The sequence below is a fragment of the Dermacentor andersoni genome, chromosome 4 (genome assembly GCF_023375885.2).
Source record: "Dermacentor andersoni chromosome 4, qqDerAnde1_hic_scaffold, whole genome shotgun sequence".
NCBI classification, from domain to species: Eukaryota; Metazoa; Arthropoda; class Arachnida; order Ixodida; family Ixodidae; genus Dermacentor; species Dermacentor andersoni.
In genome coordinates, this window is record NC_092817.1 from 65,916,889 (window position 1) to 65,941,248 (window position 24,360).

The 24,360-nt window shown below is 49.9% G+C and overlaps 1 protein-coding gene and 1 long non-coding RNA gene across 2 annotated transcripts in view; one reads left to right on the top strand and one right to left on the bottom strand.

Annotated features, from left to right (window-relative positions):
• The first annotated feature begins 524 nt into the window (after positions 1-524).
• Positions 525-24,360, top strand: part of LOC126536220 (zinc finger protein 704-like) — a 124,617-nt gene continuing 100,781 nt past the window's right edge. The window contains exon 1 of the mRNA XM_050183112.3: positions 525-1,278. Within this exon, the coding sequence (XP_050039069.1) occupies positions 767-1,278 (512 nt within the window). The 5' untranslated portion in view covers positions 525-766. The remainder of the gene's footprint in view (positions 1,279-24,360) is intronic.
• LOC129386216 (uncharacterized) overlaps positions 4,344-24,360 on the bottom strand; it is a 71,502-nt gene continuing 51,485 nt past the window's right edge. Inside the window, exons 2-3 of the long non-coding RNA XR_008613670.2 lie at positions 6,944-7,041; positions 4,344-4,595 (exon numbers count right to left, since the gene is read on the bottom strand). This is a non-coding gene — a long non-coding RNA (uncharacterized lncRNA). The remainder of the gene's footprint in view (positions 4,596-6,943; positions 7,042-24,360) is intronic.

Consider the following 24,360-nt stretch of genomic DNA (forward strand, 5'->3'; position numbering starts at 1 on the left):
TGTTCGTAGCGCAATATTCACGCAAAGACAGTCTGTGCGGATTGCTCTGATGAGGCCTAGGCGACGTCTGTAACGCATTACTTGTGCTGAGTTAGATCATTCTTCCAAACGTCACAGTAACAAAGCTATGCCGCAAGCTTGCTTTTTTTCGGGGGTTGCCGGCGGCCCCCAGCACCGCTGTAAACATGTTTACATTTTGGCCAGCTGGGCGGGGCCACGCGCACCGCTAGACGCAGTTGTCGAGCGCTAAATCAACATTGTTTCGTCTCTACCGATGCCACATTGACGCAAGGAACGGGAAACAATTAAAACACAGGTGTTTCTTGGTGATAATCAAGCTTTTTTCACGAACGAGCGGCCGGCACCGCATCGCGCGCAGCTCAACATCCGGGACCTTCGCTAGAACACCATGGCCGCCTGACAACGGCGCCAGCCAATGAGGAAATAGGTCAGAAGCTGAGCGGCCAATCGGAGCGCCCCCAAAATCACATGGCTTTGTTGTCGAGCGCGGCAGCGGAGCCGGCCCGAAGTGTGAGGGAAGGACAAGATCGGCCAGCTGTGCTCAAGATAGCGAACGGTTGTCCCCACGGCGCACCGGTGCGGACCTCTCGGTGTTTGTCGGCTGTGTGTTATTCCCTCGGGCTAGTAGCATGTCAGTGCGCCGGCTCTGGCTTGAGCAGGCGGTGAAATCGTGAGTGTGCGTGCGTGAAACCGGAGGATAGCGAGAAGAGCGACAGCTACGCGCGCGCGAGGAAGCGGCGGCGACATGTCGACGGGCAAGCGGCTGGCGAAGCGCTCGATCCTGGGCACGCGTGTGTGCGCCCCTACGGCAGACGGCAACCACATGCCTGGTGTTATTCAGGCGACCAAAACGGACACTGACGACGAGAACATCTACACTGTCATGTTCGCCGACAAGACGACTGGCGAGTACCGCGGCGAAGAGCTCATCGGGCCGGGCTTCCAGACCATAGCGGGCCTCACTCTCAAGAGCGGCCAGCGCGTGTACGTGACGTTTAACGGCCGCGAAGTGTCCGGCGTCGTGCTGGAGCACGACGCCGTGCGCGACGACGTGGTCATCAGCATCCAGCCGTCGCAGCACAACCAGCACATCACGCAGACGGTCCACAAGCGCCTGGAAGAGGTGCGACTCTTGGAGAGCCGCAAATCAGCTCGCCTACAGGACTTGGACACGGACTATTCGCGGCTTGCCGAAGGTCAGGGCGAGCTCCGGCGGCGAGCCTCTTCACTCAGCATCGATGTGCCGCCTTCCATAAAGTGAGTCCACCTCCCAAATCAATTTTATTCAGATTGTCATTCCATTTTACAAGTCCGACTCCCTCCTAAATTTTCCTCGGCGCTTTCGTCATCCGGCCAGCGCTATGGCCGCAAGCTCGCGAGAGGGCCGCCGCGCTCCCAGCTGATTGAGGATACAGCTGGTTTCGGCTCGTAAGCGGGTCGCCGTGCGCCGCGTGCGAAACGTAACCGTCGTGCTCCTTTTATTGCTTTTCCAACCTGCCTTCACAGAAAATCTCCTTGTCCGGACAAGCCCGGGCAGTATGAGAACGCGCGCAGTGGCTCCCCGTAGGCGCGGCGCCGATCAGCTGTGCGCCGCCACCACCGCGCAAACGAAAGCCGGCCGGCGCGGCCTCGCTTGCTGCGTACACACAAACATGGAGGCGCGCCTCGCCCCTCGCGAACCGGCGCACGCGCAGCGACGTCAACCTGACGTCACGGCCTGTTTTGCTCCTTCCTTCCCGGGAATGCCTCCCAGCAGCAGCAGCAGCGAGCACCTCTCGTGCGTGTGTCGCAACTCCGCAGCAGCCCTCCTCGCCCCTTGCCCCCTTGCTTCGATCCACGGAACGCCGCAGCGGCTCGTTTGTGCATGTTTGACTTACTCGGGGTCCGAGCACACAGCGCAACCGCTGCCCTTCTCTGCGTCCCGAGGCGCACGGGACGCCTAGCAGCCGCGCGGCAGGTTGTGTGCGTGTTTGCTTGGTCCTCGAAGCTCTTGCTGTTCCCTATTCTCTCCGCGCGCTGTCGGAGAAGCCGGCCGGCCGGCTTGCGGGCGCGGCGGCGGAGGGGGTTCTCTCGCTTTTTGTTTCTCGCGCCGCGCGGCTTCCCCCCTTTCCCTCCTCACTCGCACGGCCTCATGATCTCTTCCGGGGTCGAAGCGAGCGAAGCTGCGGCGCTTGGAAAACTACTCCGACAGCTTGGGGGAGCCGTTCCTTGCCTGCTCGTGAAAATCGCTCGGGGACGCTCTCGTTTCTGAGCGGCGTCGACGTCGTGGTTTCTTCCACAGTTGTGGCCCGGGAAGAGGTGGTATGGGTTCTGCGACTTGACCCACTGCGGAAGCAAAGCTTTATGGCTTCTTCGTTTATTTTTGTCTCTATCTCTCTCACTTACGATTGTTGGGAGACTACTTCGTCGTATATTCCCTTATTCGGTTCAAAAGCCGTCACGTCAGGTTACGAGGTCCGGTCAGTGCCAGTCGGACGAGCTTTGTTCCTCACGAGTCCCTCTCTCCCGTCCGCTGCGACGCAACGGCTTTCGTGTAGCGGCCGCTTTTTATGAAAGCAGCGGCAGCTTGTGAGTGATGTATAAATGCATTACAGCCGAGAAAACAGCTCTTGCACAGCTTTGCGGGGAGCTTTGCTATTCATTGTGCACATTCGCATTGTTCGTTCCTGAAGATCTCCAGAGTTTCTTTGTTTCCTAGATTTTTTTTTTTTTTTTTTTGCAATTCCTTCTGCGTCTCTTACGACGCTTTGTATGGCGTCATGCACCTTTTAGCAGTTTGTAATTCGAAGCATCTGACGTAAATTATAAGAGACGCCACGCTTGGCACATTCAACGACATTCGCATACGCGAAAGAAACGCGCACAGTTGAACACGTACGTCACAGCCACTGCACATTGCGCCATCCGAAGAATGCCCCGACAAAGATGCCCTCGCTTGCCAGCTGGCAGCTGTTGGCTAAGTTATCTCCTTTTAATATATATTTTTTTACAGCAGCCATTGTGTATGCGTGCTGCTTCTCAAAAAAAAAAAAAAAAAAGGAAAGACAGACAGGATTCAACTGATCTTATTCTAAGAACCGGCAAAACAATTAGGTCTCAACTCCTTCGACAAATTCAATGACACAAACTTGCCCTTACGACTACGCTTCGAAAAATAGAATGTCAAGATGTCTGAGCTCTTTCTTGTCCGACAATTAAGGGACTATGTGCCCGCCATAAGTTTTGCACGTGAAAATACTGGACGTATAACTAATAGCGCCATACCGCCACGGTTCCCGTGCTACTACTTTTGTGGAACACTTCTTTTTTCTTTTTTTTTTCGTCCACTGATTGGGCGTGTTTTAGAAAAGAATGCTGGCGCCATGTCCACCGAACTCGCGATTGTGGCCTCAGGATATCAAGAGGCGCTAGCAGAGACTTTCTCACTCAAAATCATCCCTTAGCTGTACCGGGGCCATTATCTCCGGAAGGTTTTCAGCTCATTGTGGTGCGCCTTCTATTAATTGCCTTCTATATATGTTAGTGGGTGTGGAGGACTGTGTGCTGTGGATTTCTGGCCCTATGAGATGGTTTATTTTCATTTTCTTGCTACATATATATTTTATGTTATTGTTGTTTCTGCTACGCGAAAATCAGTAGCCGTCACCATTGTAAGGTGACTACATCTCTTTCCTTTATTTTCATTTCAATAAAAAAAAAAAATTCTGAGGAGTCATAACTACTGGGGCGGAATTCACAAAGCTATTCTTACGTAAGTGACCTTTGCCATTTGTCGATCGCTTTGTCTAATATATGCCTAGCATCATGATTGGCTGGAACTTTCTTATACGAACGATTCTAGCGCTAGAGCTTTTTGTGAATACGGGTACTGTTGTCTCCGCGCGTCTTATTCCGTCAGCACAGGCGGGGTGCCTGTGGCGGTGTTTTGCCATATGGTTATACGCCGAGTTGAAAACAAACGACTCTCCCCGGCTCGGAGACAGAACTGGCAGAACGAATCGGAATGCATTGCACGCGCCGTGTGAACTGGTTCAGCCAGCGAGCTGGACTCATGCTGCGCTTATGCGAAGGCAAAGCTGCACGCAGAGGTATGCTAAAGACGGCCTTTCACGGAGGGTCCGCGGTGATAATGTATACATAATGAAAGTAGCGTACCCACTTGCGGGCTTCTCATATTGTTCCCCAAGATATCTTAATACGCAAATTGAAGCGCGCCTTTGTTTCTGCAAAAGCCCTTCAAGACCAACCCATTTATTATTATTTTCTTTTTACTCTTTTTGCATTCAAGGCGGGGTTGAGAAGTAGGATAACGCGTATATAGTTGGATCAGCCTGTCTTGTCCACCCCATGTGCGCTTGGAAGTATGTAAAGTATTTTGCCAGCCGGGCTCATTGGCATATGTTCTGACGAAATTTGTGGCAAATCGAAGCTTGATTCTGATGGCGAAATGTACGGGAGCTTAGAAATATTGTCACCTGTGCTTGTTTGTCTTCGTCGGATGACCGCGTTTCAATATACACAGACGAGGGTTCCGATATGAAAGGCTGTATACCGGGACCCTCAGTAAGGGAGCACTGGAATGAAATAATAAATTACGACAACAGGAAGCGTCGAAAAAAAAAAACGCACAGACTAATACTTACATATTCACAACATACGCAATAAAATACTAACATATTCAACGCAGAACAAAGATGACCGGCTAGGAAAGACACCACCGAAGCACAAAGGATGCCAATACAAAGGATACGATGCCAGCTGCATGAGAAATAATAATTTAGAGAACGTGTCTGAATGTTATTAATGAATGCAATATCTCTTTAATAATGCTGCAAACGGTTTCGTTTCTTTAATTACTGTGAAATCTGGCGTAATTTTACCGGAGCAACGGAGATTTTAGCAATTGGATGTTTTTTGAAAGAGAAAGCAAGCTGACGTAATCCGAGAGGTAACGTCGCCTTGAATGAGCACGAACTGATCAGAATGCAAAGCATTGCCTCGGTTCGGTCGTGCTTAAGAGGAAGCTTTAGCTCGGGTGCTCCTCTCTAAATACACGCAAAAGGAGAATTCGTTTTTCTCGGCAATCACTTCACCAAATTTGACGAGATTTATTGCATTGAAAAGAAAAACAAAATATAGTGACTGGTCGCTTCGAATTTTTTATTTAGGCCGTCATTTTTTTTATTAAAAATTGGCAAGAATTGCAAACTTCCAGAAAACGAAACTATCAAGTTTAAAACTCTAACTCAACAACGATAAATGCTACCACAATTATGTTAATTTCGTCTTATGGTACATATAAAGCGGACAAAATTAATATGTTGCACATGAATCTGTAAAAAGTTAGTAATATGGAAATAAAACTTTTGCATAACCCTTGTACACAACGTAACAAATTCACGTAAGATATAAACTGACATATAAAATTTGTCCGCTTTGAATGTTCCAACAGATGCCGTTTACAGAACCACGATACCTGTTCTTGATGCAGAGATACTCATTTGTAAACTTCGTGCTTCTGTTTTTTTTCGAACTTTCGAATTTCTGAAATCTTTTTCCACCAAATTCAGGCCCTAAATCGAAATTCCGCTTCCAACGGTCACTAGAATTTAACTTTCTCTTTCAAATGCAACAAATTTCATTTTAAATCGGTCCAAGGATTATCTCAGAAAAGCGTTTTTGCGTTTTACATGTATCGGAGTTGGGCTCGAGCTACAGCTTCCTCTTAAGACAGATCGTCAAAGGAAAATTGTCGTCCACCCAACTGTACTCAAAATACAAGGGAAACCCATACAGGTTTCTCAGTAATAAAAATTCACAGTTGAACAAAAAAAAGACCGTACTGGTCTTCTTGTATACTGCGAAGCTTTCTTTTTCAGTAACCCCTATCGGTTTCCTTTAGCTTCGTGATAAAGTCGGCTGAACCGCAATATTTCCTTTCGTCAGCTTTCCGCCACTTTGCATGCGGGCTTCCGCAGAACTGATTTGCTTTAAGCAGAAAGGTGTTCACTGACGTATACGTTCGGCTAACTATTACTAAATCCTTCTTATTTAAGACAAGGTAAATATTCGGTGGCTTTCTTTTCTTTTTAGGCGAACGGGGGGGGGGGGGGGGTGCAGGGCATATACATATGTAATGTATTTTTCGCGCACGTTTGTGTGTGTGAATGTGCGTGCGTTTTCGAACCATAATCGCAAGCGATTTCTTTTGACCACCTTGTGTGATATGATTGTTATGTTTTCAATTATCCGAATGGTGATGGGGGTAGATAATATATTTCAACTTCACTTTCATGTCTTCGTCTTGCTGGGCAAACTGAGGTCATTCGGCCAGGGGACTCATGCGTTATAGGCATGCCTTTTTGAAATGCCACTAAAAAAAAAAAAAAACAGACAGGAAGTCTAATTTTGTTTGCGATGAACACTTTGGGTCCGTTAATATATGCTTCAATATCAGAGTAGCGCTGCAACAAATATCCGAGATAACAGAGTTTTACATGTATATTTGCTCTTTATATACACAATAGCTTTATCGGTAAGTCACATACAGTATGACTGAATTTTGTTAATGCAACGACTAGCAGTTGCCGTTATCGCAACATCGAAAATGAAAGCAGCAGTCACCGCATACACCTGCGCAGACATTGTGGAAAACTTTATTATTATTTTCTCCTATCTCCATTCGCTTATTATACCCAGACGCGATTAAGGCAGTCTGCTGAATCTGCAGGTGTGTTTTTCATTCCCGCCGCCAACGTCCTCGCGTCGGTTTACATATAACGTCGTTGAACATCTGGAGGAGCTGTCCTTTTATTTTCATTCTAACGTTAGATACGCAAACACAGCCGCACATTTGCGTGCGTCGCAGTGTAACGGTCCGTCGCTGGAAAACGCGCGCGGATTAAAGAAAGCCTCATCTCACCTATTCCGTTTTGTTTCTTTTCTGTCTGTCCCGCTCTCTTCTTTCACTCGTGGCGTTTGCACCGCTCGCGGCAGCACCTGCAGTCCATTCGACGTCGCCTGAGAAAGAAGAAAAAAAAATAGGTAGATAGATTGAGAGAGAGAGAGAGAGAGAGCGAGAGAGATGTGAACCGGGATCGATTGGCGTACATACAAACGCACGTGTTTACGCTCCGTGGCCGTTCCGAGAATGGACGGTCGATACTTGGAAGAGCAAGTGAGGCTGCGGCACCCGCATCCCCTAACCGTTCCTTGGCCTGAACAATTGCTCTCAAAGGCACCGCGTGCGCGTCCTTCATATTTCGTTAGGCCAATGATTCGTACAACGGGTTACCGTGAATTACGAGAATTTTCTTCTCCGTTCCTTCGCGAAAGTGCATACGTCATCAGTAAAGTGAAGAGTATATTTCACGGTTCTGGGTTCGACATTACCAGCGAAGCATAGGTGCATGGCTCCGTGGCGGCGCTGAGCACAGAAACTGGGCCCGTATTCACAAGAAAGCTCTTATGCGCTAGAATTGTTCGTAAGAACAAATTCCAGCCAGTCCTGATGCTGGACATATTATTGGCGAAGGCGGCCGACCAATTGCGGAGAGCAGTTGTGTACGAAAAGCTTTGCGAATTCGGCTCCTCAAATTTTGGATTACGGAGATTTAGCGCTCCAAAGCAACACATGGACTATGAAAGTGCTCCGGCTTAATTTCGACCACCTAAGGTTATTTAACGTGTGCTGAGCATAAAAGATGCGGCATCCCGGAAGAACTAGTACCGCACAGTGCACGGGCGAGCCCTCCTGCTCCTCCTCCTCCCACCTCTGGGACAAGCGCAGCCGGGTCTCGTTTAGCGATTGGCTGACGCGAGTCCTATAGCCTTCGCTGCATTGCACGAAGTTTGTCAGACGGAGTATTTGAGTGCAGGGCGAGTCGAATGCGAACTCGCCTCTGCGGACCAGCAGCCGAGCGGCGCACAGAGTGCGTTCGCTTCCGCGGTGTGCTAAGCTAGCAGTACAGAGCGAGCTCAGCCAAGCCGGCCGGCGAAGAAAAGAGAAGGTCGCCGTTGAGCCGCGTGCGCTCGCTTTCCTCGGACGGCGTGTGTTTGTTCACCTCGAAGTGGGTCGTTGGCGTCATTTCTCGAGCGAGAGAGGCCGGCGGTCGCCTCGCACTGTCTTTCTTTTTTTTTTCTTCCTTTGGCGTTCCCGCAGTCGACGCTGTAGAACGTTCGGCGAGGGTGACGGTAAAAGGAAGTGCGAAATCGGGAAAGAATGGGTGCTAAGGTCAGCTGAACAGAGGGCGGTACGTTCCACCGAGTTGTTGCCCGTACCCCTGCTACCCCGGCACGGCTGCCATTATCCGTCTCGCCAGTTCCGTGCAGCGCGGCGAACGCTACCGCGGTTCATTTCAGCCAATCGGAAACCATGGGCCCGTATTCGCAACAAAAACGGTTAGTGTGTACGCTGGATCAGTGTGGCGTTACAAACAGGCGCGGGAGCCAATCGCGATAAGAAGCTTAACGTTATATCGAAGGTATAGCCGATTGTTGAACGAAAAGCTTTGAGCCCCGGAAGCATCCGCGTATATATTCTCAGGGAAAGGTGGTATGATACAGGTTGCGCGCCGCTTATCCTTCCGTTATCCTTGCGTACGTCCGGCGTGGCACTTAAAAAGGATTAGGGGCGGACAGTGGACGAGCCCTTGTGGTTCTCGTTCCTGGTTGACCGAGGCGAGCCGTCGCCTTCCGAGGCACTGCACGGAGTTGGTTGGGCGCCAAAGCTTCACTGATGCACGGGTGCGTGAGCAAACGTGGAAGGCAGAGTAAAGAGTATATACACTGGTACCGGCCAAGGCGGCCGCGGCAGTCCGCGAGGGGCCTGTCTGCCGCCGACACGCAACGCTGGGCATCTCGGGCGAGACCTGCCGGCTTGTCGCGAGCGCGCGCGCTCGCTCCGCTGCTACGCTTCTGCAGCGCCGGCCGGTAATCACGCCGCTGCGGCCGAGCGGTACGACACCTGAGCTGTGTGTGTGCACGGCGCGCGTGGAAGCCGAGAGCGCGGCCGCATTATATACGCACTCGGCGCGTGCGAATGCGCCGCTAGAGGTACGCCGGGTTCCTTTCGAAAAGGCGACGAAGAAACAGCGCGTATACAGCGACAACTTTCGTCGGGGATTGCATCGCCGTGGGTGGTCCGCGGGTAGAGACTAAAGAAGCGACCGGCAAAGTTGGATCGAAATACCGATTAGTCGCTGCGCCGGATTAGTGCGCGCGGGTTTACGAGAAAACGCGGTATCGTTTTCGGCAGAATTATTCTAAGGATTGTGAGAGAGACGGAGAGATCGGGGTCGACATAAGATGAAGAGCAGCGCTCCTGCTTCTGTCCTCCGCTCGCGCGTTTGCCACTTACCCCGTGCGTTATACTAGGAAAAGGCACGGTGCGTTAGACTCCCAGTAAAGTTGACCGCGCTCAACCGCTTGCACCACTCACTGAATTTGTGTTCCGAACACCTGGAGGAGAAGCTCAAGAAGGAGCGAACGGAGTCCCAAATGAGGAAGTTTTGCAAGAGAACGTTGTCCCGCTCATGGAGGGTAGACATGGAAAGAAAGAAAGAAAGAAAGAAAGAGAATGGTTGGGAAGGCCGAAAAAAAAATATGATGCCCGTTTCATGTGTATACGGTATTAAACCTCTGCTGCCTTCTTGTGAGACGTAACCATTACGAAAGAAAGGAAGAAACGAAAAGATGGGCACTCACAAATGTTGCTTCCTGTTGAATGGTGTACATTTCGATAGAAACGAATATTTGGCAAGGAGTTCTCAGTGGCCCTTTTCTATAGAGCAGAAACGATGGACGTCCCACCAGCATGTCATCGTCTCTGCCCTCGAAGCGCGGCTTGAGGTCCTTCAAAGCGCGTTCCAAAGCCCCGCACGCCGCGGCCTCTTCCGCTAGATGCTTATTTATTTTCCCCCCCGTGTACCCGTGTCCTCGACTCTCCATTTCTGCTCTCGGGGTATTCCTTCTGAAGGGAAACAGGCTGACTCCACTTTCAGAGCTATAGCCCTGACACTTGAGTGAAGACGGAAGATGCGTGGGACTGTTGTGGCCTGTGGACCGCTGTAACTTAGAAGTTAGCTTCCCTGCGCACCCTAAATTCCATCCGTCACCTCCGCTGTAAAATAATTGAGACGCGAATTCGGTCCATAGCCAGGATAATGCAGCTATTTCTCTTGGCGTTCCGCCCACGTTTTCAGCGGTTTCGGGTATAACCGCGTGAATGGCGGATGATAAGAAAGGAATAATATAGCGAAAAGGATCGTTATCTTATACAGACTCAGCGCTGGCTACCTCTAGCTCGGGGCAAATGCCGATTTTTCAGCATGCCATTCACTTTATTTGGACGACACAACGTTGCACGGAACTTTCACATTGAAGGCGGCCCGTGCACCATAATAGCCACGAGGGTTTCGATTGTTGAGACAAATCCTCTCGTACATTTCGCAAACAGACGCACTATATAGATTGTGTGCGCGCGGCCAACTGCTTCTATAGGCCGCTACTATATGCATGTGAAGACTGCAAAAAGCCCGCGCTGTGCGCTTTGGTGCTTAGTTCTCGCTGTCCGCGGACAGGTTTCACCGTACATTCTGTTCTTTCTCGAGGTAAACTTCAATACAGGATCAAGTCTGTGGTTTGAGGGAAAGGATAACAATGTTGCTGCCCTAGAAGGATCGGTGTCGTTCCGAATTGCAGGATGTCAAGAAGAAAAGGAACATGAAATCGGGACGAAGGAATTAAACTATACTTAAGGACGGGTGACAGAGAGATGAAGCGCCCTATAACGTAAAACTATTCCAATATGTTTTTATTCCAATCTACTGACGTCAAATTTACGTAACCGCCGACGCAAGCATCGGGCAAGTGACCCGCAGCGTTGCCTGAACAGCACAATCAAACGCTCTCCTCGTTTATAGGAGGTCACTTTTGTTTGGTTTCAAAACGAATAAGACTGCCTACATCGAGCGGTTTTTCTTATCCAATTCGCTGACATGAGGCGAGGAGCACGCTTAAGTGGAGAGGGTTTCGATGGAGCCGAGCCAGCTAGCGCACTGAAAGTAGATAACCGGATGAAGAGGGAGGTGCGGCATCTGCGATTGGTTCGCTTTCCCTTACTTAGCTTGCGGTGGCTTGTCTAAAATCGCGGTGGCGTGCAACGGACAGTTAAAAATGCCGCTGAAACGGATTCTCAGCAGAGAAGAGTTGGCAGATCGATGTCGTATACGTGCCGAAAGGGCTCGATAATGTTATACGGCCACGCAAAATGTTTTGTTATGCGCAAATAAACCCATGGTCTCCGGCAGCTGCGAGCAGCCAGTGCCTGAGCGATCGGCGGCAGCCATCTTCTATTCCTTTGGGAACGGGGAAGTCTCCGTTTGTTCAGAAAAAAAAAAAAATGGAAAGAAGAACTGTTTTGTTCGGCATATTAGTGCATCTTCAACGCGTACATGCATGCACGTCACTTTGACGGAATGAGTTTTTGCGGTTTTGTGACGTCGAGTAACAGACAGGTGAAGTGGGTACAGCCTGAAACTTTTGATTAATAGTAGAGGGTTAATGGCGAAAAGGCGTCGAATCAGCAATAATTATTTTTTCTTTTGTTTGGTCGAATAATGCATAATCAGTGTGTATAGAGGTCATGTCAGATCGGGAGCTATCGCGGTTTTCGTGAAGTCGCATGCATGACAGACAGGCAAAGTGGAGGTGGTCCAAAAAAGCTTTTGACCAATCGCGGAGGGCTGATTGCCGAATTGGAATAGGAAAGTCTGGAATAGCGTCACGTCAGAGCGCCCCAAGTCTCAAGCGCACGTGCAGGAAGGATACACACCTCTATGTTGTATACGTGGGCGTGAAAGGTGTTTGCGTCTCCCGTGCCGTCTGTTTGCCGCGAGCACTGCATGCAGCGCGCAGGCCCTTCTCCGAGGACGAGTCCCGCTCGAACAATGCGGATCGAGCGAGCGCGAGTTTGTGCTTGCACGCGCGGCGGGAGGAAGGGTGTTTGTTTCTCCGAGCAGTGGGTGCGCCTCCGTGCCGAGCGGTGCCTGTGCGCGCGCGTGTGTGTTTATATGCGATGCGAAACGCGTGTTTCAACTTTGTTTTGTCTTTTTTGTATCGCGTTGCCCCTCTCAGCCTACTTCTACGCTATGTGTACTATGGTCTCCGAGATCGGAGAAGCGCTTCTGTTTCTGCCAGGACAACAGAGAGAAAGCAAGAGAAAAATAGAGAGAGAAGAGGGTGTCTTCATTCTGTCTCCCAGCACTTAGCGTTTGCTCTACTGCGCTTCGTCACTGTGGCTGATATATATATAATGTCGTTGCCGAGGGTTGTATACACGAGTAGGTTCACAGCCCACCACGCATTAATTGATAGCACATAACGAGGGGGTTTACTGGCCTGCTCAGCTGCCTGCTCGTACTGCATGACACCCAGCGGTTAGAAGTTAGAAGGATGTTCACATATTTACCTCGTTGGCTATGTGAGTGGCGCTGGGTAACACTGCCAGGGCCAGATATAGTGCACATACATAAATAACCGATGCACATACATAAATAACCGAGAAAGTGGGTGCGAGGGTACCGCCACCGTAGTGCAACAGACAGATAGTCGCACGTACGCGTAATACGGAAGGTGTGGATGTGGCTTCTACCTCGTCAAGTTACCTTCTTGTCCACCTTCAGCTCCTTTTTCCATATTACCTCTACTTTCAATTAAAACACACACAAGCACTAAGGAACAAACACATACAGCGCCGCGCAGGCGCCAAGTGGCGCCGCAATTAACCAGAGCCGAGACAATTACAGCGCGTAGCTCAGAAGGCCGTTCGCGCGCAACTTGGGGATGTGCCTTCCGTACGATGACTTCCGGTCCAAGGAAGTCGTTACAATGTTTATAAATATATACTCGTATACGTACTTGGGCCACCGAGCTACGTGCCTCTCGCTGCTGACGGTCAAGATTGCTAGCGAGTCGGGTAAAATGGGGCCTAATTGCGGTCATAAGCTGCGAAATTGGCCCGAATCCTTGGATGGCGCTTATTAGGTTATGAGCGTTATACGAGAGCGTTCATCGTGGTTGTCTCGCGAAATAAGCGTCCGCGCTTTGGGCAAACCATCGAGCGTGGTTCGCGAGGACCGTTTTTCATCGCGAAGGATGAAAAATGATGAAAAAATGAGTCACACTTACGCGAGGGGAATAACTTGACAGCTTCCGTTTTTTCATTATGAAGTGGCGCATTAAAGGTTTAAGGAAAACTCAGTTTTTCAAGGGGTCAAAATCGTGCGGTAACTTATCTCTGAGTGAATCGCTTATGCATGCCTGTTTACCATACTACTAGTTGATTCTACCTGGCCTGCACATTTAAAATAAAACTTATTTATGTGTATGTACGCTTGTAAGCGCCGTATGTGGTGAGCCCGTCTTTTACATTTAGCATTGTCTCGGCTTTTCGCAGCGCTTGAGTATCGTGCAGTAGCGCAGGTTTCTGTTGATCCACATCCCAGATCCCCCAGATCCACATCCTATACACCCACATCTTATAGATGTGGGTATATAGATAGGGTTACTTACGTTCCCTTACCGTCAGTTCATTCCAACCCCCTTTCCCACGTTCCCTCCCGTTCTTTAGCTCCGTCCACCCGGTCGTTCTTCGTATACGTGATTTCCCTATGGACAGTCTGGCCGGACTGCGGCCTTGATCAGGATACCATGCATTGCAACGACCCTTCCTGCTTGTCTCCTGTCCATGCGTGAAGCGCTCCCGAACCTCACACTCCCACTAATTTTTCTAACGACAAAGCATCAGCGCTTGCAAAGTAGTTGTATACTCATGCAGCTTTCCGACAGCCACATTTTAGGCCGACGCTAAATCCGTCACGTGCACTCCGCCGAACTAAAGCTTTATTTCCTCGTTCACAACTCACGGGTCAACGCACCGAATCGCAGGTGCTGGCCTGCAGTCGTTCGCGAACCGCGCGAACGACCCGCGAAAGACCATATACGTAGTGCAAAGTGAGTCCACTGCTTTTCCACGGGATTTGTCACTGCGGAGAACCGAATGACACCTGTGTACATACACACGCGCGAGTACACAATACATTGGCCCCGCGAGGCGCCCTGGCGTGGGGTGCACGTCGTCGCCGTCCTCGCGGCAGCCATGCATGCTGTACAGCGGGGCGTGTGGGTAAGCCTCGAGGGCTAGCGACCTGTGGCGCGGCATCCTCGATACGTCGCCGCGATAACGAACTGCAGCGTGTACGTGTCGCCACAACGTGCGCGCTCAACTCGAGCCTTTCTCTCGGGCGCTGTTCGCGCCCACAGAGAGGCAGGAGGGAGTGGAAGCCGTGTCAGCGTTCCCCTCCGCACGCCGGACGTCGAACTCCGGCTTTTTTGCGCACGAAGTCTCACAAGGGCGAACGAAACCAAACACGAAACACGTGGACGACGGCGAGGGCGTATACTTCCCCGGGCGCATTCTCTCTCTCTCTCTCTCATATTTAAGCGGACACAGCACAAACCAACGCTATACTATATATATATATATAGGCAAAAAAAAAAAACGCGGAACTTCCCAAAGCGCCTGTTCTCTGTTCACGCACGTGACAGTGGCGCGTTGAGACCGCGTTTACCGTTTGCCGTACGTGTGCACTATACAGCCGACAACGTACTTCTCCGCCTCATAAAATTACTGCTTTTTACGGCGCGAGGGCAACAAGTAGTATGGACATGCTGCGAAATAGCAATGACCTCTTCGTACGGCGTATGCGTGTTGAAAAATAATTTAAAAGTTTAGCTATATATGCATGAACCCGTACAGTCTGTACGGCAGGTTTTTATCGCTGTAGCTCTTCATTCCTGGCTTTCACTTCTTTTTTCCCCGAGCCTATAGAAAATAGAAATACGCCGAAGCGAACTGTCAGTCGGCGCTCGAACTTTGCAAAGGCCAGCGCCCGACACACAAGTTAACGCCCTCGGTCGTTTACAGTCACGAACAAACTGCGTTTGCGAAGGCACCTGTCTTCATTTCCGCTTTAAGGGAGTGAGTACATATTAGAAAAGCAGACAAATTAATGTGCTTTAAGTTTATGTACATGCAGTGGAAATTGAAGCAGACGCACACGCGGCGTCTCACATTGCAGGGGGAGTAAAAATACACATTTTAGGCCATTTTATAGAGGGAAACGACCTTGTTTACACCCAACGAGTTCATTAGTTTGTTCTTATTTTTTTTATTTATATTTATTCTCGCCACATATTTCGTTCAGGTGTCCCCGCCGTGCGCTGAAGAATGATATGCGTTCGTTTTTATGTTGAGTCTTATTTCACATTTCCTTCCTGGACAGGCGCGGAAAGATGTGCACGCAGTTCACTGTCAGCGCGCAGGTTTTTATGCGCAATGACTATTATAGGGACACAAGAGGGAAATACGAAATCAACATAGAGTGTATAGAACATTCTTTCGAAACCCTCTTTACGTTACAACAATTCAGTAAAGGTCAAAGGGAGTGTGAACTTTGTTCTTCCGATTTCGCGCCATACAGATGCTGCACGACATTAATGGAACACAACATATTTTTACGCTTTGAGAGTGCCTGTTTAGCGAGTGATAGGTCGAGCCCTTTCGCGTTTTGTTGAATGCAGTTCAAGTTTTCTTAATTTATAAACAGAAACTCATTGGCAGTGGCGTAGCTAGGTGCCCTCGTGACCGAATGTGAAAACACCGAAGCGGCCAGGCGAAAACCACAGTGCGCTGCTATATATACACGTGGACGTAAGTCCCACGAACTCTCATACATGCCATGACTTGACAAGCGCGGTCATTGGGGCGAGGTATACAGCATGCGTCAAAATTTAAAGTGTTGCTGCACTATACGAGCTGTATATAGGAGAGGGCTGCGGCCGTCCGCCCATACACACACTGCAGCTTGGAACGGCATTCTCCTTCGCCAGAGCATGGTTGGCGACTATCCGACGGCATTGCGGGGCCGTCGTTGTCAGCTGCAGTGTTCGAGCGCCGACCAGCAACGGTTCTCCCTGATATGTGCGCGAACGTCACATTGAATGCGGCACCCGATCCGCTAAGTTATGCGACGTCCCATGCTTGCGGTCTGAAACGTGTAGAAAGAGCTGGCAAAGTGGAAGACATGCTGTGTAAGAAACGACATAATACGGAAATTGAAGTGTCTGTTACAGTTGCTTTGCCTGCCTTTTGCCGTTTTGGCTAAGGAATTCCAGCGACATCTTCATCGCAATGAAAAAAAAAAAGGGGGGGGGGGGGGGGATAGCTGGATGGAGAGATGGTTTATTTACGGGAAGGCAGATACATGAAAATATATAGCGGCATGCGTTAAGCCAACAAAAGAACGGCATTCCGTCTATTCCATAGCGCGTCTAGCAGCTGATCAGCGCACGTGTATGGCGGTGTACATGTTGTTAACCGCCGCGAATCAGTCGAGGTCGTGCTGCGAACCCTGTTTCAGAAACAAGCGAGGCCAGCGAACTTGACTGCGCCGTCACCGCTTTTGCATAAACAGCACGCTTGGCCTCGCCGTTTCGAACCGCGCTCACATGTGGCGTGCATCCCGCGTCGCGAACGTCCGATGTATTTTTGTCGTTCGCTTATACCGCGGTCACGTTATTGTTCCCTGGAAAGGATGCGGCGCTGTTATATCGCGGAGGTCGTGCGCGCACAAAATGGTTGCGAACTCGACATTTTCACTGCAGGCTGCAGGCACGGATTGTTGTTTCGGGCGCTTGCAGGTTATATAGTGATATTTGTGCGCTCCTGAAAGTGACACCGGCGTACAAAAAATATATATGTGCATTGGTAGTTAATGAATTTGGCGATGCCACGTTGTTAATTAGCACACATGCCGACGCCTTTCGATGGATAAACCTTGGGCGCAGCATTGTTTGAGGCGGAAGTGCACATGCATGCATACGTCATGACTATGCCGGTTGTTTGTTCTTCGGGGTGGCTTTCGCCATGCACTGCAAATTTGCAGTGATGTATTGTTACCTGAGTCTGCGTCTCCATCTGTGATCCATGTGTATCTATTTGCTATGTGTCTATGTATTTTGTGACTATATCGTGACTATCAGAGCGCGTTTTCTGGGGAGAAAGACAAAAAGAAAGAAAATACTTAACAGTCGGGTGCATTATACGGCTACTGTACGACCTTGATGTGGGACAACAATGTTTTTCTGGAAGATTACAGCTAGCCAGCTGCAGAGGGATGTGTGGCGAAAGAGGTGAGGTATTCGCAAGAAGGAAGTTATCTCGTAATTTCAGCTCCGATCAGCCTGGACTATAGGGACCGCATTCACACACAATAATAGTTCTTATTTATAGGTCTGGTTCGTTACATCAGGCCAGCTAATTGTGATGTTTTGTACAAACGACTATAATATATCGAAGGGAGCTAGTCAAAACTCAAGCAGCCCTTACGGACCAAAAGCTTTTTAGGTTTGGAAAACATCATTTTAAGGCGCTAAATGGACAAGCGCAAGGGATAAACGCACACAGACACACAGAGCGCCGTGCGCTTTTCCCTTGCTTGTGTTCACGTTTGTAGCCTATTTATATTTTTCAAAAGACTATACCTCAGGCACTATTGTATTTTAACATTGTGTAGTAGCGTGACCTGCAGTGACCTGCCCTTCCACTTTATTTTCCCCTTCGTCCCCTTCTTCCTATCTTCAATTTCTATGTTTCTGTCTCCTTTCTGAAGAGTATATGGGCCTTGTGCCGCTTCCGGTGGCAGCTGCCAGCCTGCTCCTCGCTTTCCCTTTCCTGCCGTGCGTATATCTGTTTTCAATGTTTTCAAATAATAATAATAATAATAATAATAATAATAATAATAATAATAATAATAATTTCTAGTGCCCTAATATCGAGTTTTCGAAATCGCACCAACCTGGTCTTATATTCGTGCCCGTGTATCCTACGTGAAAGCCGGAATAGCTCTCTCTCTCTCTCTCTCTCTCTCTCTCATTTTTTTTTTCTTTTTTACGTGCCTGCACGGTGTACGAATATACTGTATACTTCTTACACCGTGCGTGCCTGTCAGTGTTCCGTTCCCCTCTGTCGTATTTGTTTCTTTCCTGCATAAACCTTCAACCGCCGTCTGCATGCATTCGCTTGAGATGGAGCGTATATGGAACAGCCCTTTAATGAAAGGTTAAGCGTACAGCTATGCGAGCCATCGCGCATACACGACGTGGCAAGACTGATCACCGCGTGAACTGGAAAGGATGGAACACTCTGGAGAAATTGAGCACTGCGGTCGCATGACCCGCGCTCCGCGATATATTCTCATATTGCCTGCCTTATGCATCACGGTCAGACGCCGCGGGCGTTATGGTCCTGCAGCCCACACGCACTGAAAAATGAGGAGGGAGAAGAAAGAAAGAGGAGGAGGGAGGGGGGCTTTCGATTTTGATCGTCGAAAGCGAACGAAGTTCCCTGCCCGTATTATTACATTGTATAGGATAGGACGCTGGCATTTCGCAACGAAGTGCCTTGGCGCATAACTCGTTGTGCATAAGATGCATCGTGGCCGCTTTTCATGGCCGACCTCGAGGGAACAACGCGGCGCTTCATGGGCGCAGGTGCTATGACGCAGCGCTGCGAAACCGGGCGACAGCTCATTGGTCGCAAAGCGCTTGGGCCATCGCCCCTAATGCGCCGCCAGGACTCTCTCCTCGCGGCAGCTATGCGGCTGAGGCAGGCATACTACATACGCGGAAATGACCGCCCAAACAAAGGCCCCCTCCATTCCATCGCTTCCCGAAGAGAAAACGCGTAAACAAACGAACGGAAAGAGAAACGCGCGCTCTGACAAAGAATACGGAGCGGGCAGAAAGGAAGCAATAATAATTAAAAAAAAGCACGAAATTCCTCTTCTTTACTGCTTCCATCAGAAACAGAAAAGTAAGACAGTGGCGGGGAGAGGAAGCGAACGAAAATCAGCTGTTGTGCAACGGGACCTGCTTTTTCTGGGACCGCTAGATTACGACCCTCTCGCTTCAGTTGGTTTCTCTCTCTCTCTCTTTATCCACTGTACGACACCTCGCAGCGTTTCACTCCTTTGTGTGAAGAAGGGGATACCCCCCGACACCCCCAACTTCTTTTCCGACTTGGGCCGCTTTTGTCGGCCTCTTTTTCTTTTTTTTTTTCTTCACTTCCGCGCATAGCATGGTCTCCTTGAAGTTAGGAAGAAGGCCCGCTTCTATTGTGAGAGGCCGCGCGAGGGGCGCTCCCTCACCCTGTGTTTGTGACTCGAGTGCCGCCCGGTCGGAGCGCGAGCCAGTTTTACGAGAGGCCGAGCGCAGAGCGAGAGAGAGAGGGAGATGGAAGTTTCGCAAGAGAAGAAAGTTACGCGACAACGGCGGCCGCTGCGGCGGGGCTTGGAAATGTCCCAAGCGAGGACGATGCAAGTTCACCCGGCGTGACTCACATTCGCAACCCCTCCCCCCCTCCCTCCCTTAGGGACCACCGCGTTATGCTGCTAGCGCGCGCGGGGAGAATAATGCGTCGGCATGCCCGACCACCGTCACTGCACTCCCGTTCCAAGTTCCTTTAAATACTTTGTCGGCCAATTTTCGCTCTCCCTTTCAGGCCCGCGAACATGTTATTCGTCGTCTGCTGGCGTCCCCGTTCCCCCGCCTTGGCCTTTTAAGTCCCCTCTTGGCTCCCCTCCCCATATTTACGATGCAGATTCGTCCTCCTCCCTCCCCGAAGAAAAGAGACTGCCGGCTATTCGGCTCATTCCTTTCTTGTATACGTGGAGTTCGCGGCCGATGGTCATATACGCCGCCTGTTCGCCCCCGAGATCATCTTTTATTTCTTTGAAGCACAAAGCGGTAGTGAGGGGCGGACGCGCACCGGTATGTTGAACAAGCGGAGGTGCTGTTGCCGAATTCCTTTCCCACTGTCTTCGGTCGCCCCCAAGGTTTCCAATATAGGGCTTAGCTACCAATTCGTCGCCCTTCGCCCCTTTAACTTTCTCCCTCCGACACTTCGCTTTTACTTAGTCATCTCCTTTTCCGTCGGTTTCACTTTCCTCTTTCTTTCTTTATTTTTCCCTCTCTTCTTTTTTTTCTAGCTCGACAAAAGAAGCGAGCGGCCAACGCGGAGGAGCACCCACACACGTGCGAGCAGAAGGCTCCTTTAGCAACATCTGTTTTCTCTTGTCTTCCATCTTTCTCGATCCGTTTCTCGGGCTGAGTTCTTTGCAGGTTTTATATTTCTCCTCGCTTCCTTTCTGGTGTCGCTCGCATTCTCTCAGCTTCTGATGTCGTCGTCGCATTATTATTATTATTATTATTATTATTATTATTATTATTATTATTATTATTATTATTATTATTATTATTATTTCATTCCTCTCTTCCTTGAGCTTTGCCCTTTCTTTAAACCCGCGCTCGCTGCAGCCCCAGTCACTTCCTGCAATCAACCCGTTCTCTCTTTTCACGTCATCTCCGTTCACTGTTCGTCTCCTTTTCTTTCTTCCGTCTTCTACGAGCACGCTTATATTTAAGCTTTGTTCTGGTTGCTTGAGTTCCCACTCTGGTCTTCTGTTCTTCGAACGCTCCGCTCTTTGGCCTCCTCACTCACAGTTGAGCCTATAGCTTAGGACACCCCCCATTCTCCGCCATCCGCACCCTTCCTGTCTCCCCTGCTCCGCTTTCACCCTCTCTTGTTTTTATCGCTCGGCGTCAGCGCTGTTGGCACTCTGTGCGGGCTGAGCCGCAGCGCCGAAGCTGCGGTACATCTACGCTACAATGGCGAACCTTGAGCCGGATGATATTCGAGCAGCGGGCCAAGATGGGCGAGAGAGAGCGAGGCTCGCTGTTCGGCTTGTAATGTGCCGTATGGTAAGTGACTTTTAAAGGAAGGAAACTGAAAAGTGCAGAGCCGTAAGTATCTCTCGTTGTGAGGACGCCTCAACAGCACTGCGCAGGGCAGTGAGGGGTAAGGGGAATAAAATAAGAGAAGAGGAAGGACGCCTCCACAGTCGAGCGGCAAGGCCGACCGCCCGAAGAAGCCGTAATGTGCCGGTTCCGCCGCGGCAGCTTACAGACTCGGCGTGAAGTCGATAGGCAACACACACTCTCCGGCATCGCATGCCGGCACTGGCTAGTTGCGCGCGAACGTGATACCAAACGCGTTTGCATCTCAGCCTTTCGGAGAGGCGCGCGGAACCGGCTCGCTTCGTTTCGGGTTGCCCGTTGCGCTTCGGATTCTGTGTTTTCTCTCTTCTTTTTTCGTTCCTTCCTGAAGCTTCTCTTTGGCATCTGGATTGTTTCAAATGCCTTCTACATAGAGTTTCTCACTATATTACCCAGAGGGAAATATGGCGCTGCTATGCTGTGGTATGCATGGGAATGCCGGCGTATTGTGACTTCGGATTGGCATCGTTCTCGGAGAGCCAGGCAAGCACCGTTCCGTCTGTCACAATGATTAATTTTCTACTGAAATAGCACGTAAAAAGCTGTTTTAGCTTTATTATTACACAAGAACATGTTTTGTTTAACTATGAGGACTTCTTATTGCATGTACAATTATATGATACGTAAGAAGTATCAGCAGGCTGCTAAAGTTGGAGGACAGACGACAAGATTCGCGCTCGCTTTGAAACAGTTTGCTGCCGTCTGTTCTTGCTTTCCTTCGGTTGGTCATGTATTCTAGGTGAGTAAAGATGTAATATTCGTGAATGGAAACATTTTATGAAGATTTTACTCTAAGAACGCGTTATTTGTGTAGCCATATCCACGTTCTAGGCGAAGCCTCTTACAACACCAGCCTACACGAGCCTCGCAGACACATATATCGTCATTGCCATGACGGCACGGCGGCCCTTAAGAAACTCCCATAGACGGTAAGCGCCAGATTTCCCTCTAGGTTGTATAGTGAGAAACTCTATGGCCTTCTAGCGAACTACCCCCCCCCCCCCCCCCCCTCGCCCTCCCCGTTCAACTCGGAGACGTTTTTATCTGCACTCCAAGAACAGTACTGGCGTCTTCCTTTGGAGTGCGTGACTGCTTGCCCCACATTTTACTCCATTTTACAGGGTCTCTGCCCAAAGCAGAATGAAGGGGCTTTATCGAGGAGTACGAAAGCTACGCTCTTAACAAAGTTTTGCACCCTTTTGGGGCGTATCTTGTCCCACAACAATAATCGTCATCTGTCTTGCCCGCATTTTGTTTTTTAACGCTGCGAGCTCGGTACTTCCAAGTCACGAACAGCAGTCGGCGTGACATAGCATTCTGGAGAGCAAAGTATAGCGAGCGCAGCGTTATCAAGAAAGGAAACGCAAGCAAGGCAGATGACGATTATCGTTGTGGGACAAATATACTCTCCAAAGGGTGTCACTGTTTTAGGAGTGTAGGTCACAGTGATAACGCGCTTGCCATTCGTGACCTGGAAGTACGGGTCTCGCAGCGTTAAAGACAATGCGGATAAGACAGATGACGATTATTGTTGTGGGGCAAGACAAGCCCCAAAGGGCGCAAACATATTTTAAGAGTGTACCGAGGAGGGAGTCATGAGGTGCAGTTAAGCAGTTACACCCGCAAACGAGCATTGTCGGCACTCGCTCCTGTTCTGTTAGCTTCGTGTTTGCGAACGTCGAGGAAGGAATAGCCGTGTCAGCTGAGTGAGCTGATATGACGAGGAAGGAATAAGGAAGTCGGTTCGTTAGCACGGACGCAAGAAGGAGCAAAGGCAACACACGGAAACGCCGGCGCGTCCGCTTAAAATGTTTTTGTTGTGCTCCCGCTATAGTGCCACGTGAATAACCAACTATAAACCGTGGTCACTGTCATTGTCACTACGTGTTTTTGTTTTGTTTTCTTGGGTAAACGAAAACGCGCAACTGCTGCCAGTACACCGCTTCGTTAGCTCTTCGACGGCTCTTCTCAGTTCTCTCCGACACCTTAAAACAGGGGCACCACAGCCAGGAGAGAGAGAGGGGGGAAGGATAAATGAACTGCAGGTAGATTAACAATGGACTGAGACAGGTCGGTTACCCTGCACTTGTGGAAGGGGAAAGGGGAGGAAAAGAATAGATAAAAAGAGAAAGTCCACTGTTGATGTTGCCTATGTATAGCGAAAATTATCAGCCTTGTGTCACAGACGGTCGCTGAATCCGCCATTGCTTTCTGTAATCGTAACAACGCTTAAGTGGATTTCTGCAGCTCTGATATACGAGACCCTGCGTCCCCAAGAGCCTGTCCTTACGATAAAGCTATTCCGTGCAGCTGGTTTAAAGCGGTGCGGAGTGCAAGCCTTTCATTTTCAGAGGACGCGGGCAGTATATAGCACAGAAGCGATACCACTGCGGAGAGATGGTAAAGCACACCGCATGACTGAGGTTTTGTTGCGTGATGCTGATCCAAATGGTGCAGGTTTCTTCTGAGAAGCGTGCGACTGTGCATACTTCGATCGAGCGACAAATGCGAGAACGTGCGTATGCGCAGGTTTTGCTGTTCCCATGGGACAACCGCGCTTTTTTCTGCAACTTTAAACAGCTAGCGTGCATAAAGAATTTTCCTGCATTAGATGTGCTTATTCATGGTGATTATGCACTCAGCTTTGCGTCTGCTGGCTGATCGAGTGTGATATAACAGGACGTATTGGCAACGACACGTGTGTAACCGTAACCACCGAACCTAAGATGAGTTGCGCACTGTACCGGGCGTCCTTGAAGTAGTGCAAGTTTGAGCGGAAACACCAAACGCGTGTTGCTTTCGTGTCCTCTTAAAATATGGGCGTCTGGGAGCCGCGCAATCATACGCCAGTCCGGCGAATTCATTATTACCTTCAGAATTTCGCGTTAGGTGAAATCCTCCTTGGCCGCCCCCCCCCCCCCCCCCCCCCCCAGCGAGCAACCTTCATGAAAAAAAAAAAAAGAACAATGGTAAGAAGAAACCAGCCGCAGTTGCTTTAGCACAAACCGATCGCGACAAGAGAGCAAGTTGCTGAAGGCGACGCGCTCGGACACGTTCGCTTTTACTCGGAAGGAGGGAGCCCCGGATATCTTGATCGCCGCACAATAACACACCGCCCCATTCGCGCTGCGTGGAGGGAAGATAAAGCGGTAAACATAGACTCGCCGTCCCGGCCCTGCGGAAGTGTATGTTCAGCGAAGCTGTTGAAAACCACTATGCAACTGCTGAGGCGAGTGTGCAGTGCTTTAGGGTAATGGCAGTAATGGTAATTGAGAGTAATGGTAATTTTCGCGGCACGCCGCCGCTAGCTGGTCGTATTGCCGTTTCTTTTCCCTTTGCCGCCCCTCGTTTTCACGCTGCTCCTTGGCGTTGAGCCGTGCTCCC